Source organism: Dama dama, chromosome 11, assembly GCF_033118175.1.
Source record: "Dama dama isolate Ldn47 chromosome 11, ASM3311817v1, whole genome shotgun sequence".
Lineage (NCBI taxonomy): Eukaryota > Metazoa > Chordata > Mammalia > Artiodactyla > Cervidae > Dama > Dama dama.
The window spans coordinates 97,727,469-97,744,370 of NC_083691.1; the positions used below are offsets into that span (position 1 = coordinate 97,727,469).

The 16,902-nt window shown below is 40.2% G+C and overlaps 1 protein-coding gene across 2 annotated transcripts in view; it reads left to right on the forward strand.

Moving 5' to 3' along the window:
• Nucleotides 1–16,902, forward strand: part of AFF3 (ALF transcription elongation factor 3) — a 620,532-nt gene that overhangs the window by 397,600 nt on the left and 206,030 nt on the right. For both annotated transcript variants that reach the window (XM_061155923.1, XM_061155924.1), the window contains one exon: nucleotides 9,060–9,140. In XM_061155923.1, the coding sequence (XP_061011906.1) occupies nucleotides 9,060–9,140 (81 nt within the window). The remainder of the gene's footprint in view (nucleotides 1–9,059; nucleotides 9,141–16,902) is intronic.

A 16,902-nucleotide genomic window follows, 5' to 3' on the forward strand; every position in this document is an offset into this window, starting at 1 on the left:
CTAAGAAAAATAGGTTTTTACAGACTCACAGATCTGGAGTACAGACTTGTGGTTGCCATGGGGAAAGAAAGGGAGGGAAGGGATGGGTTGGGAGTTTGGGATTAGCAGATGCAAACACTATACATAAATATATTAAATATATACATATATATAATAGATAAACAACAAGGTCCTACTGTATAGCACAGGAAACTAAATCCAATATCCTGTGATAAACCAAAATGGAAAAGCGTATGAAAAAGAATTCATATATATGTGTGTGTGTGTGTATATGTATATATAACTGAATCACTTTGCGGTACAGCAGAAATTAGCATTGTAAATCAACTATACTTCAATAGAATACATTTTTTGAAAAAGAAAAATAGGTGTAAAAAGTCTTAATAAGAAAAGTATTTTTATTTTTCAGCAGCTACTGCTTTTCCGAAAGCTTTCCATCGGTTGTTTTGAATGCACTGTACTTCCTATTATTTTTCAGACTACAGGTCCCTCTGCTGTAGTAACAGAATGAAGATGTGTTTGGCTTTTTTGCAGATTTGTTGAGTTGTTGTTGTGTTAGTTGCTCAGTCATGTCTGACTCTTGGCCATCCCATACACTGTAGCCTGCCAGGCTCCTCTCTCCATGGAATTCTGCAGTTAGGCAGGAAACTGGAGCGGGTAGCCATTCCCTTCTCCAGGGGTTCTTCTCGACCCAGGGATCGAACCCAGGTCTCCTGCATTGCAAGCAGATTCTTTACTGTCTGAGCCACCAGAGAAGCCCAAATTGGTGATTTTGACAGTAACCTCCTTGTTCTAAGCTCAAGCTTGCCTAGGCTTCAAGTCTGACCTGGAGTCTGTGTTTACAGTCCAGGAATGGGTTGTCAACTAGAAAGTTCTTTCTAGTTCTGTCCAGGAAGGAGCATGGTTTTCCCACTTCATCTAACTCCAGGTCTGCCATGTACAGGCCAGCTGTAACGCCTCCCTTTCACCAGATACGGTGCTCCTGTTGGCTTCCAGCATTAAAAGCATATGCAAGTGTAATCAAAATTACCAGGTTCCATTGCTGGTGGCACTTACCTGATAAGAGTGTAATACCATGAATAATATGTGTGAAAGAACTGCAATGCTGAGTGATGATTCTGATATGGAAACTGAAAATAAAATCATGCTCTGATCTGCAGCAGCCCCTGCCACAGATAAAAATCGACTCTGCCCTTTAGCGTTTGACAGGATTAACCCAGTGTTTTATTTTGTAAAGAGTCAGTTGCTGAGCCCAAAGCATTCTGGAGTTCACTGTGGTCATTGGCCAGGCCTGTAGAGGTGGACCCTCCGTTGGGAGCAAACGTGGAGACATTATGCTGAGAGAGAGAAATAAGTAATTTAATTTAATGTAATTTAATCTCTCTCATCTATGTATGGATGTGAGAGTTGGACCATAAAGAAGGCTGAGTGCCAAAGAATTGATGCTTTTGAACTGTGGTGCTGGAGAAGACTTTTGAGAGTCCCCTAAACAGCAAGGAGATCAAACCAGTCCATCCTAAAGGAAATCAATCCTGAATATTCATTGGAAGGACTGATGCTAAAGCTGAAACTCTAATTCTTTGGCCACCTGATGCGAAGAGCCGACTCATTGGAAAAGACCCTGATGCTGGGAAAGATTGAAAGCAGAAGGAGAAAGGGTCAACAGAGGATGAGAGGATGGCATCTTCAACTCAATAGACATAAATTTGAGCAAACTCCAGGAGGTGGTAAAGGACAGGGAAGCCTGGCATGCTTCAGTCCTTGGGGTCGCAAAGAGTCAGACGTGATTTAGCAATTGAACAGCAATCCTGGCAGCAGTCATATGTGTTTGGTAGGACAAGTATAATTTATTGTTGTTATTTTACAGGCAAAAAAGAATCTCAGAGAGGTTAAATAGATTCCTATTATTTTACCCATTGTGTAGGCATTGAAGGAGTTACCAGACATGATCCTTTCCCTCCAAGAGGTTATCTTCTGGTAGGGAATAAAAGGTTTACAATCTGATAGTGATAACCCATAAAAGGAAAACTCAGCCCCAAGTAGCCTGTAAACCATAAAGAAATGACACAAATCATGGGTGAGAGAAAGGAGGCCGGGCAGCCCTTGCTGAGGACAGCACTGGTCAGTGACCTGATTCAAAGAGAGGTGGGGGTGAGAGAGAATGAAGAGGTAAGTGAGGCTGGAATAACATGAAATGAAAATTGAAAGAACTCAGAACAAGAAAAGCTTGGACAGGACAGGAAGTAAGTCCATCAACCTTAGAGGAGGACAATGTAGAGTAACACTGCAGTGTGCCTTGATAGCATCCTATGATGGGGCATCCTGAGTGTGTGGAGCAAGGTCCCGGAAGCCATGTGGCATGGTCAGTTTCAGATAAAACACTTCTGTGCCTGTGACCGAGGTAGATTGCACAGGGAAACAGTAACCAGGGACAGAGACCAGGGAAAGTTGTTTTTCTATTCAATGCATCTAATAGGAATAAGATACAGCTTAAATTTTTTCTAGTTTCATCTTTTTGCAAGCTCAACACTTTGCAGGTCTTCCTAACTGCATGTTTTGAACTCTAAGATTATTAGACCTCAGCGTAAAATGCAAATTTTTGTTTCTTCTCTCTTTTGATAATGAGCTGTGCTACTTATTGAATGGACGCTTTAAGTCTCCCGCCATTTGTCCTGAGATGGGCTGATACAGGTGATATTAGTGCAAGTGGAAGCTACATGGTGGTGGGGGGGCAGGGGTGCAGAATGCGTGTATGAGCGTCCTCTCACCTTGACGCTGCAGAGTCCTGGGACCCATGATCAGTCTTGCTCTCTAATAGGCAGGAACATGGAAACTGGCCTGTGTAACCCCTGGCTTCTGTAGATTGGTATATGGAGGAGAGAGAAAAGGCTGGACAGTTCATGAAAGACAACCTTCTACACTCCTATTATTTAACCTTATCTGTTCATTCATTTAGGACAGAAGTGAGTATATTTGCTATATAGAGACTTGACATTTAAAGTCTGTCTAGGAAATAAGAAGATATTCTGATATATATCCCTTGGGTAACTAGACATCTTCCCTTGGGAGATGGGACTGGTGAGGCTGTGTTAACACAGATACATTGATTCTTTTTATATATATATATACACATATATATATATAATTTATATATTTATATAAATATATATTATATATTTTATTTATATATTATATAAATATATATAAATTATATATATATACTTAAAATTTCTTTTGCTCTTCTGTTTCCAACATATATTTTTATGTGTTTCCAATATATGTTTCTTATATATGTTTCTTTATATGTTTCTTATATATGTTTCCAATGTATATATATATTATATAAATATATTATATATTTATATATATGTAATTTATATATATAATTTATATATATATATATATATATACTTAAAATTTCTTTTGCTCTTCTGTTTCCAACTTACTTCTTATATAACAGGCTGTAGGTTCATCCACCTCACTAGAACTGACTCAAATTCGTTCTTTTTATGGCTGAGTAATAGTCCTCTGTGTATATATACCATATCTTCTTTATCCATTCATCTGTTGATGAACATTCAGGTTGCTTCCAGGTCCTGGCTATTGTAAATAGTGCTGCAGTGAACATTGGGATATTAACGCATATCTATGGAATCTAGAAAAATGGTGTTGATGAACCTATCTGCAAGGAAGGAATGGAGACAGACGTAGAGAAGGGGCTTGTGGACACTGTGGGGGAAGGAAAGAACAGGACGAATGGAGAAAGTAGCTTCAACATATATAGACTGTCATGTGTAAAACATGAATAAATAGCTGATGAGAAGTCACTATATGACGCATGAAGTCCAGTCTGGCACTCTGTGATGACCTAGAGGATGGGATAGGGGAGAGGTGGGGAGGAGGGTACAAGAGGGAGGGGATATATGTATAATTATGGCTGATTTGCATTGTTGTACAGCGGAAACGAACACAGCATTGTAAACATTAAAAAATAAAACAAAAAACGTAAAGCAGATTTCCTTCAAAAAATTTTTTGACATATATGTGATTTACAATGCTGTGTTTCAGGTGTGCCACAAAGTGATTCTGTTATATACACACATATACAATAATTTTTTCAGACTCTTTTCCATGCTAGGTTATTACAATACATTGAATATAGCTCCCTGTGCTATACAGTAGTTCTCTACTGTTTCTCTCTTTTATTTATAGTAGTGAATATCTGCTAATCTCAGACTCCTAATTTATCCCTCCCCCTCACCTTTCCCCTTTGGTAACCACAAGTTTGCTTTCTATGTCTCTGAGTCTACTTCTGTTTTGTAAATAAATTCATTTGTATCATTTTTCTAGATTCTTTACCCCATCAGTTGGCTAAGAAGCATAGGCTCTTAACTGAGGACCTCCCAGCTACTGGGGAACAGGGTATGATGTCATTCCTAAGTGACAGGAAAATCAGAAAGGAAAGAAGGTAGACAGATGCAAGCCGTAGCAGAAAAGTTTATCAGAAAGTACCTGGCTAGAGTTTGGAGTAATTGGCTTCAAGCTTTGTATTTCTCTTCCTGTCTTATCTGTGGTCCAGGAAGTGGGTAAAGAACAGCTGAGTGGGGGTGAGGATGGGAAGATGAAGGGATGGTTGAGGTGTGGAGGTCTGGGGCAGGGCAGGGCTGAGGACTATTGGATGCAATGGCGTGGGGTCCATGGTCCATGGTCTGGCAATGGGACATAGCGTCCTTTCCTTGTAGAGAAAATAATCTGAGGCATACTAAGTGAATGTTTAGCAGTTATGAGAAAATACGCCTTTGCTTACATCTAAATCACTCCCAGAAATAAGGTACCAATGAAACACTTTCTTAAAGTCACATCTTTTCCCACTGGTTTTATTACTATGTCAGAGATCTATTCTGATGAGAAAGCTTAAGGAGGTTTTCTCCAGTATAAAGTACAAATCATACTTAGGAATCATAATAATCTCTTTAAATAACTTTCTGTTTTAGTACTATGTAGTTTCTATTAATCATTGCTAACTTAATTATAGATTACATTTGCACAATACTTCATTCTTTTATAAAAACACTTTCCCAGATACTCTGTCATCTCAGATTTCCGACATCTAAAACAGAGAGAAATTCTACCTCTCATTTTAGAGAGAATTCTGAAACTCAGCTTGCTACTAATCAGCATCAGTTCTGTTTTTATTGAATGATTAAACATTAGGGAACCATGCTCATATATGTGTATATACACACTCACACACATGTAGAGTTCATGATATATATATATACACACACACATATTATATCTATAAAGTCTCATTTAATCCTCATGATTAAACCATGAAATACTTAGCATCTCTATTCCCTCTGTTTCAAAGATACCACAAGCTGAGATCTGGTTGCTTCCAAAACTGATGGTTTGAAATCACTACAACTGGCTGAAGACGTGACTTACTAGTTCACTGAGCTAGTAAGTGGCTGAAGAGGAAATGAAAATAGTCTTTTGCCCTCAATTTTCACATGAAACCCTAATGGAGAATTTTAATATAATGAATCAGTCTTAGAAAGTCATTCCACATTAATTAAAAACAAGTATATTTAAATGTTTAGGGAAATTCTAATAAACTGTTTTGGACTTTCGTTTTGACTCACATGGTAAAGAATCTGTCTGCAATGCAGGAGACCTGGGTTTGATCCCTGGGTTGGAAAGATCCCCTGGAGAAGGAAATGGCAACCCACTCCAGTATTCTTGCCTAGAGAATCCTATGGATGGAGGAGCCTGGCAGGCTACAGTCTATTGGGTAGCAAAGAGTCGGATGGACTTATTATCTTTACTATTCCTTCGTAAATTTAGTGGTACTCGTTAGGTGGAAAAATCACATGGAAATATTTAACTATAATTAATGTTAGCAAGCAATTTTTCATTGACATATAGGTGCTCATTTCAACTCAACAAGGTAATTTTGAGCAAGGTGTTTTACTTAGTCCACACAAAGATGAGTAGACAGTATCCCTATTGAAAGAAATGTTCGGTCCTTCTTTAGAAGACTGTTCTTGAAAGACATTAGGTTTCCTCAGCATGATTTTTATTCTCCATTGGGAGAATGGTATCAGAAGAGGGGAAAATGGTTGAATGCAGACTGAGGAGTTTACTCACAAAACTACAACACAAAAAGGAACATAACAGTTACTATGAAAAAGAGAGAGGAGAAAAGTGCCTTGGAGGAGAATGAAAAGGGCGCTCTCTTATCGTATTGGAATAGAAGGGGAATCAGCAAAGGCCTCATGACAGAGGTGATGTTTAAGACAAGCCTTCACGCGTGGCTAGAAATCCAAAAAGCATGTGGTGGTAGGGCATTCACACACGAAGAGAATGCTGTAAGTAAAAGCAGAGAGAGTAGTTCGTCCTGTCTGCAGTGTGCATGGTTTAACAAAAAGGCACAAGGCTGAAAATCGGAATCTTTTTGTAGAAGGTTTGAACACTGGGATGATGTCTTAGTAAACACGGTAGAGTGAAAACAGATACTGGATTTGTGCTAAGGAGACAGATGTGCGCACTTCAGCGGTGGCATTTTTGAACTTGGGCAAAGCAATGAATCCTTTTGAACGTTGGCTTCCTCACCTGTAACATGGGGATGTAATCATCACGCTCAGGGTTGCGTGTAAACCTGAATGGAGCTAGCACCCTGGAAACCGTGGAGCACAGCCCGTGGCGTCACCAGCAGCTCTATTATGTGCGTGTGTGTTCAGTCTGTCCGTTGTGGTCAGCTCTGCAACCCCATGGACTGCAGCCCACCAGGTTCCTCTGTCCATGGGGTTCCCTAGGTCACAATACTGGAACGGGGTGCCATTCCCTGCTCCAGGGGACCCTCCCGATCCAGGAACTGGACCTGAGTCACTTGTCTCCTGCATTGGCAGGTGGGTTCTTTACCAAAGGTGCCACCTGGGAAGCCCTTCCGGCTGTGTCCGTGATGGTATATGAAGACTGTGGAACCAGGCGAGCTTTTCCTGTGGATCTGCACTTCAGAAAAATTAATTCAGCAGAGATGTGTGGGAAGGATTAATAACAACAGTAGAAAGAACCATCAGAAAGCATTAACATCTTTCAGGTTAAAAATAGTGAAGGTGTGATTAGAATGGTAGTTCAGGTAAGTGGAAAGGTTGAGATGTTGCAAGGATATGTTGCAAGAATACGAATTAAGAAATGCACTGAACTGATGCTGTCCCTAGACACAAATTCAGCAGTGTTGCTTTGCAATCTCTTTAAAAGAGATAACATGATTTGATACATGATAGGACAGGCAGATGCTTGGGGAACAGAGGGGAGAAGGTCACAAGGGGACATTAGGTCTTCCTTTGCTTTTTTTAGAAAACCTTGGTAACAGCAGGATAGAGAAGGGACACCTTGACTGCAAGAGTTTCGTCCCCCCGCCCCATGGCACATGTGTCACGGTGGGTGAGAGGTGACATAGAGTCAGTAAGTCCTTCCAGGGTGGGACTTCCAGAAAATGTGTTCACCTAAACAGAGAATTTCTTGCTTTTCTCAAAATCAGTTCAGTTCAGTTCAGTTTCTCAGTCGTGTCTGACTCTTTGTGACGCCGTGGACTGCAGCAGATCAGGCTTCCCTGTCCATCACCAACTCCTGGAGCTTACTCAAACTCATGTCCATCGAGTCGGTGATGCCATCCAACCATCTCATCCTCTGTCATCCCCTTCTCCTGCTTTCAATCTTTCCCAGCATCAGGGGCTTTTCAATGAGTCAGTTCTTCCCATCAGGTGGCCACAGTATTGGAGTTTCAGATTCAACATCAGTCCTTCCAATGAATATTCAGGGTTTATTTCCTTTAGGATAGACTGGTTGGATCTCCTTGCAGTCCAAGGGACTCTCAAGAGTCTTCTCCAACACCACACTTCAAAAGCATCAATTCTTCGGCACTCAGCTTTCTTCATGGTCCAACTCTCACATCCATACAGTCATACTGGAAAAACCATAGCCTTGACTAGACAGACCTTTGTTGGCAAAGTAATATCTGTGCTTTTTAATATGCTGTCTAGGTTGGTCATAGCTTTTCTTCCAGTGAGCAAGTGTCTTTTAATTTCATAGCTGCAGTCCCCATCTTCAGTGATTTTGGAGCCCAGAGAAATAAAGTCTCTCACTATTTCCATTGTTTCCCCATGTATTTGCCATGGAGTGATGGAACCGGCTGCCATGATCTTAGTTTTCTGAATGTTGAGTTTATTTCTCAAAATAAATCACCTCTTGCCTCAGTGCTTGTCACTTAGGTTTGGAAGTGGAAGGAATCAAGAAATAGGGTTCAGAACTGATTTGTAAATTCCAGGTCAGTTTCTTGGTAATCAGAAATGGATTCAATTGAATTCCACAATCGTTTAGTGAATGCAAATATTTTCCAGGAGATGGAACTGGAGAAAAATACCAGATATGAATGAAACAAACACCGTCCCCCTGTCACCTTGCACTCTCTCTGTCTCTCACAGTTTAGTGAGGGTGTATGTCAAAAAGCAGATGAAGTATTATTACATGTTGAGCTAAAGTTGTATTCTTTGTTTTTTCACTTCTCCATGAATGACATTTCTATGAAGACCAAAATGATTTTTTGGACTTACTGGAAACTTATACTGCTCCTAATAAAATAAATAGCCCCTCTAAATAATGATCTCTGTGTTTTGTGCATTCCTTCAGAAACACCCTGTGAACTTTGTTGGAAGCAGCCCCCTTTGTATGGTGTTTTCTGTAGAACTTTACCAGTGGGTCATCCCTTTACTAAGGAGCTTAAATGAAATGAAAATAGGATAGCCTAGTAGATCTTTCTAAGGTAGAAAGCACTGATGGAGATAGCCATGGAACCAGGAATTGGTAGATGAGGGAAAGAAATCATAAAAGTGTGTTTCAGATCTTTTTTAAAAAAAGTTCCTTTCGTTTATTATTTATCTCTGTTCACTCCTTATCCCTCCCATGCCTTACTAAGACCGGCTTGTGAAACTGTTTTATGTGCTACTTCAAATGCTCTCTGTTTGATAGTGTTGTTTTTTTCTCCCTCCCTTTAGGAGATGACCTGGCCTCCACCGCTTGCTGCTATTCAACCACCTGGCAAAGTGGAACCAAGCAAGTTTCCATTTCCAAATAAGGTGAGATCCTGCATCACTCAGGATGAGTATACTTTACTCACCCAAGATTTCTAGTGAACAGTGGGCTTTCCCTTATTGTCTTTCCCTGTGTAAATATTCCTGGCAGGGGCACATGGATCTGATTTTCAACAATTTGCAAGTGTAGGTCTGTTCATCCAAGGGATAATATCAAGCTTACAGTCCTATTATACTTACCTCCACTTTCCTACTTCCTACAAAACATGATGAATATTGTAATTATCATTTTATCTAGAAACATTTGTGAAGTTGAAATGCATCTTATAATCATTTTATGCATTCAGTGTGATTGTATACCTTGTTTTTCTTTCTGAAAAGCTGTTATTAAATTAATGATGTATCTTAAAATCAGTGTCTTAGAATTAAGGACATGAAGTATATAATTTCTTAGTTATCTTTTATAAAGCTGAAAATATTTTCTAGGACTTAATAAAAAAGATTTTCTGAGATCTAGCAGACACAAAATATCTGTCACAAAATGTATTTCAATTATACATGAGTGTAACAAGTTTTGATTTTTTTAATCATATAACCAACACATAATTATATACTCATTATAAAGTTGTAATTATACAAATAGAAGAAGCAAAATATGAAAGTTTATCACATTCTTGTCCAGATTTTATTTCCCTACCCAGAAATTACCATCAAGAGTTTGGTGTATACCATTTCAGTTCTTTTTCTTGTGCATTATATACACATTTGTGTATATGCAGTTTTTTTTTTTTTAAGTCCTGAATGGTATAGTACTAAAAGTACTTTTTCTAAAACTTGGTTTTTTTCCAGATACACACAATGCACAAATGTCATTGCTAAATGTTAAATCACAATTTTCTAAAGTAAATTATCAAAATAATTGTTCATTATAATTATCACAATGGTAAACTCTGTCCTAAAAGTTGACTTTTAGTTCTCTTAATAAGGTATATTTAGAAGTCTTTCCAAGTGAGCATATAGAGATTTTTTTAATTTTTCTCAACAGTAGCAGTAAGTGGACAGTATTTCAAGCAATCATTTTGTAACTATTTTTTAGCATTATGCCTTCACAATGACTTGTCAGTTTCTTAATTCATCAAGGTTTATTGTGTCTCAAATCTTCTGCTTGTTAAGATATGCTTATTGTGTTGCTGGGGTGTATTTTCTATCAGGTTTCCGGTCCAGTCTTGATCCAAAGTCTCTGATTATCACTCTTTGTTCTTACCTTTAGTCCTTCGACTTCCCTCCTCTCTGCTGGTTCACTCTCCTGGCGCTCTTGTCTTGGTCTCTTGTTTTAAATACCCTGTATGCTCAGCTAGCTGACATCTAAATCTGTATCTCTATCTCCTTCTCCATTCCCCAAGCTCCATACTTGTGTTTCTGTTTACTTACTCAACATCCCCACTTGGGGATCTAACAAACATCTCAAGCTTGACATATCAAAAACTGAGCCTTTACTCTTCCCACTAACCTTCTATCTTGTGTTTTGCAATAAGTGGTTTCTTCATTTTTGCAGTTGGCACAGGTCAAAATCTTGGAGCCATCTCTATTTCTTTTCTAAGGTACCTATAAAACTATGGTTTTTCCAGTAGTCATGTACAGATGTGGGAGTTGGACCATGAAGGGTGAGTGCTAAAGAATTGATGCTTTCAAATTGTGGTGCTGGAGAAGACTCTTCAGAGTCCCTTGGACAGCAAGGAGATCAGACCAGTCAATCCTAAAGGAAATCAACCCTGAATATTCATTGGAAGGACTGATGTTGAAGCTGAAACTCCAATACTTTGGGCACCTGATGGGAAGAGCTGACTCATTGGAAAAGACCCTGATGCTGAGAAAGATTGAAGGCAGGAGGAGAAGGGGATGACAGAGGATGAGATGGTTGAATGGCATCACCGAGTTGATGGATGTGTGTTTGAGCAAACTCCGGGAGATAGTGAAGGACAGACAAGCCTGGCATGCCGCAGTCCATGGGGTCCCAGAGAGCAGAACATGACTTAGCGACTATACAACAACAGCAGTAATGAAGTACACATACCAGGTGGCTTAAAATAGAAAAAGTGTATTTTTCTCACAGTTCTGGAGGCTAGAAGTCTGAAATCAAAGTGTCAACAGGTTCATGCTACCTCTGAAGGCTCGAGGGAAGAATCCTTCCTTGCCTTTTCCAGCTTCTGGTGACTGATGACAGCAGGTCACACCCCTTGGCTTGTAGGTACATCACTCTGATGTCTGCCTCTACACTTATGAGGCCATCTCCCCAAGTCTTCCTCCTCTTCCAAGGTTGGCAGTCACTAGATTTAGGGCCCACCCTCAGCAACCATCTGAACTTGAGTTTACCTGCAGAGACTCTTTATCCACATAAGGTCAAATTCACAGGTTGTGAGCAGACACGAGCTTCTGGGGGACGCTCTTCAACACCATCCTTGATTCTTCTCTTTCCCTCATGGCATGCATCCAACCCCTCATTAAATCATATCCACCCTACCTTCAAAATATGTCTAGAATCTAAATGTTTCTCCCCATCATCGCATCATAGAGGGCAATCCTGTCTTCTCTAGGATTACTATAGAATTTTGGGGGAGCTATTTCAGCTCTAGATCTTTTGGTTTTTCTCAAGAAAGAATAGGTGACTTTACAAAGTGTAGGAACATTGGACTTCCCTGGTGGTCCAGTGGTTAAGAATCCACCTGCCATCGCAGGGGACATACATCCAAGGTCGGGGAAGATTCCACATGCTACAGAGCAGCTAAGCCCATGGGCCAAAACTACCTTGCCCGTGTGCTACAACTGCAGAAGCCCGCATACCGTAGAGTCCATGCTCTGCAACAAGAGAAGCCACAGCAGTAAGCCTGCTCACCGCAACTGAAGAGGAGCCGCTATTTGCCGCAACTAGAGAAAGCCTGCGCGCAGTGATAAAGACCCAGCACAGCCCCGAAAATTAAATAAATAAGTGAAGTGTAGGAACATTGCATGATTTTAATAATGCCTTTCTTTCAAACATTTCACAATAAGTATTGGTGATTTATCTCATGCCAATGAAATAAGACTGCATTAGTGTCATTTCTACTATAACAAATCACCATAAACTTAGTGACTTAAGACAACGCAAATTTATTATCTTACAACACTGGAAGTCAGAAGTCTGAAATCAGTTTCACAGAGCTAAAATCCAGGTGTCAGCAGAGCTTTGTTTCTCCTGAATGTTTTAAGGGAGAATTTGCTGTCTTGTCTTTCTTGGCTCCTAGAGGCTGCCCCTGTTACTTAGCTCATGGCTCTCGTCTTTCTGACCTCTAACCTCCTTGTCACATCTTCCCTGACTCTCCTGCCACCTCCCTTCCCTTTGTGATGATGCTGGGCCTCCTGGATAGTCCAGGATGATCTCTCGTCTCAAAATAGTTAATCACTTCTGCAAAGTCCCTTTTGCCATGAGAAGTAGCATACTCACAGGGCTTGGGAATTAAGATGCAGACGTCTTTGGAGGAGCCCTTGTCCTGCCTACTGCAAAGACCTCACTAATTCTCTTTTAACCTGTATCTCCACTAATTAGTATTCTGACAGCTGGAGGCTTGCAGTTCATTAATTAGATTATTAATGTTTGGGATTATCATGATTGCTAGTGTGTAGGAGCTAGAATTGTTTATGGAACTTGCAGGGCAAAATCTCCAAAATGACTAATAAATAATGAAATTAAGCCCTTATTGAGATTAAAGGAGCAATTTGATCTCAAAGGAAAGTCGATTTAAATGTGCTTTCTGAGTTACCAGTAGCGCTAAATTAATTAGCTACATACTTCCGAGAATTTCCCCCATTTGTCTGGGTATTGAAGGACATAACATATAATAAAGTCAATTGATACTGAACTTGGATGTTTTTTCTATTCTCTGAAGATTTAATTTCGAGTCACAATTCCCTAGACAAACACTACCAGACGTGTCTGCCTTATTCTTCAAATCTCAAAAGTAATTGAATTTGGTAAAGAATGCATGCCATTAGCAGGTATTTCAACCAAGAAAAAAAAAAAAAAAAGAATCTGTTTTGTCCTTTTCCCTTGATTTCCAGAGCAGTCTAATAAGTTTTGAAATGCAAATAGGGAACTAAAATTGTAGAACTTTCTTCATCCCCAAAAGGCATCTGTGCAAATCTAATGGCGTTTCGCAAACATTTCACATGGCAATGAATGCCGAAACTGATGGGATCAGATCTGGTTTGAAACTGTTCTTGCTGATCAGTTTCTAAAGCATTAGGCAGAAGAGTTCTAGCATGATTGGAGAAATGAGAGCCCTATTGCCTTTCTCTCTATATAGTACAAGGAGAATGAAAGCCAGCAAGCATGAAGGAAAGCACTTTGAAGTTGAAAAGTTTATGATCTATATCTCTCTTTGGGTTCCTGGCATGCTTTAGAAATGACCACAAAATGTTTGGGCTAAAACTTCACTTTTACTTCATTACCTCAAAGTAAACATTTAAATTGATTTTAATTTGCATTATTTCAGTTGTTCTGAGCTTCATAGAAAAGAAGGTGATTGGTGGGGAAGAAGGAAAACCAAACCACAGCAAGTGTTCTTTTTCCTCTAGTAACTAGCTTTATGTGGGGGTCTGAAAAGCAAAGAAGCTGTATTTCCATTTCTTGTCTTTTATAATTCCTATGATGGATCGATGGACAAGCAAGAGGACATATGAGGACAGCAGTCTTCAGATGGTTCCAAAAAGCCATTTTTTTAAAAAATGGAGTATAATTGCTTCACAATGTTCTGTTAGTTTCTGCTGTTATTCCCACTACCGAGCATGTACTCTGAGAAAAAATCATAATTCAAAATGACACATGTACCCCGCTGTTCATTGCAGTGCTATTTACAATAGCCAGGCCACAGAAACAGCCTTAATGGCTAACAAAAGATGGATGGATAAAGAAGATGTGGTACATATATACAATGGAATATATATTTAGCCATTAAATAATGAAATTGAATCATTTGTAGAGATGTGGATGGACTTAGAGACCATCATACAGAGTAAAGTAAGTCAGAAAAAAAACAACAACGAGTATAGTATGAAATCTAGAAAAGTGGTACAGAGAAACGTATTTTCAGGGCAGGAGTAGAGACCAAAATCACTTTCCAGTAGTGTCTTCACAGGATAAGGACTCCCTTCCATCAGCAACATAGCTTAGGAACAGCTGTATTTTATTGGTCTAACATGCATATTTTTTTTCACATTTTAAGATCCTAGTATCAGGATGTGTTTTACATTGATGGCATTTTACAATTAATTGGCAGCAATTCTCTTCAACAGTAATGCATGAGGTAATGCAGCCTTACACAGTTTTGCTACCTTTGATGAAATATGGCATTTATTATAATGCTTCCTCGAATGGTTTTCTCAGCCACTAGTATGCTCAGCTATTTCTGTCTTCAGCAAAATGATTTGTACAAACTTTACTTCCCAACTCATTACCACCTTTAAAGAAGTTTTGGGATTTCTTTGTACCCAGCAATAGTTTAGGTGTTGGGAATTCAGGATTTAAAGATGGAGAAGCCTAAGTTTCCAGCGGTAGATATCCTAAGGAACCAGAGGTAGTTCTCCCCTCTGTGCACATGACCGTCAGAGTGACAATGCTTCATGAATGAATGTGGAAAACTAAAAGCACCAGAGTAACCTCAGAAATGTCCTGTTATAGGAATACAGGAAATTTTTCTTATACTTTCCTGTTTTCCTGAATTTTCTTTAATGTTACTTTCGTTATTGTTGTTCAGTCGCTCAGCCATGTCCGACTCTTTGTGACCCCACGGACTGCAGCACACCAGGCTTCCCTGCCCTTCACCATCTCCCGGAAGTTGCTCAAACTCTTGTCCACTGAGTTGGTGATGCCATCCAATCATCTCATCCTCTGTTGCCCCATTCTCCTTCCCTCAGTCTTTTCCAATGAATCAGCTGTTTGCATTAGGTGGACAAAATATTGAAGCTTCAGCTTCAGTCCTTCCAGTTAATATTCAGGTTTGATTTCCTTTAGGAAACTGCTGTTGTTTAAATAGCAAATGCTATTTAATAAGATGGAGCCATCCTTGGGTCAAGATAATAATAGTAACATTCTTTTATTATATATTTATTATCTAATTGAATACCTTAAATATGTACAGTTTATGTTATATCACTTATACCTTGATAAAGCTTTATTTTTAAAACAGGAGTCATAGTCAAAAAGACAATTTTTATAATGGAAGTTTGACACTGTGTAGTGAAAGCATAAAGCAAATAAGTCCTTCTGAGATTCAGGAGTATTTCAAAGAACAGATACCCTTGAGCTCCTTTGTTCTGAGCCTTGAGGGGAGAATGAAGTTTCCAGGCAGAAAACAGAAGATGGCAGGACACACACCCAAGGATGAGGACGGCCTCTAAAAACTCAAAGCACTCCCACACAGCAGTCATGACGTGCCTTTCCGCCCTGGGTTATCAGAACTTGTATACACATCATCTCCTCTGCTCCCTGGGCATCTCCTCCACTCACCGGGCTCCCAGGCGGGGAAGGCAGGGACTTTGTACCCTCACTTCTGTAACCCCCGAGGACCTGACAGAGAGCCTTGCAGGTCTGGTGGAATGCTCCCAGAGGAGGCTGAAATGACAGTGCCCAGATGGGGCCAGCGTTTACTACTCTCCAGGCAGCTCCCCAGGGATGGTGTTCACAGAGAGAGAAGCAGCCTCTGAGACGGAAGCTGTAGCTGTAAGCGCGTCTGAGTGTCTGACTTGGGCAGCAGGAGACACGAAAATGGAGAGGACTTCAGTGTCTGGAGCTGGTTTCCCTCCGAGCCCAGCCAGGCTCTGGCTCAGTGAGGGGTGAAGGATCTGCATATTCTGTGCCCTCTGCCCCTGCTTCCACCCGCCAGTCTTGCAGCCGGCTGGGCAGGGAAGTACTGCTTCAAGAGGCAGCAACCATGGGCCCTGTCATTGGCAGCAGAGAACTAATGAGAATGCAGCCAGGGCCCTGTGACCTAAACTTGGGAGGAGCCTCATTACACCTTCCACCAGCAGACAAGTGATGCACTCTCCAGATCAGTAAGAAGGATAATGGGGCATCATCTGTACCCACAGCGTGGTCCAGTCTAGGCACACGGGCTCCATTTGTGGTCAGGGCACCACCATCCAGAGGATGTCAGCTGGAGACGTGAGATGACACATCAGGGGCAGAGTCTTTATTGTGTCTCTCCAAAAGTCTCTTTCTCTCCAGACAGCAGATTTCGATGGTGATTTTTTTTTAAACCAATGACGTTAACCATTTTCTGCCTCTTTTCACTCCCCCATCCAAAACAGAAATTATCATCATTAATGACACAGATGTGTTCATTAAATTTTGAAATTTACTGCTTATGAAACACATGTTCTTGCAGTGTGTAATTACCATTCAGGTTCTCTGTAAGCTCTTTTCAGGTCTCAAGAGCCTGTGGTCAGTGGTCATCATCTGGGTTTGTGGATGTCTGCAGTGCATCAAGCTATAAAATGATCTATGTCCCAATAACATCAGCAAGCAATTTCACAAAAATTTGTACTGTTTTGGGGGTTTTTTTTCCCCCAAGAATGGCCATAATGTTGAAAACTATCTCAGTTACCATTCTTCTTCATCTGACAGTAAATGAGTCTTCACCACTCTGGTACAAGACATCTCCAAAATGCCAAAATCTGCAGGTGGCTCAAGGGACTCAACTACATGAGACTCAAAGTATTTTTCACGTATAAGAGCTCACACTAATTCATGTTCAGATGTAAACTCTACATTAGT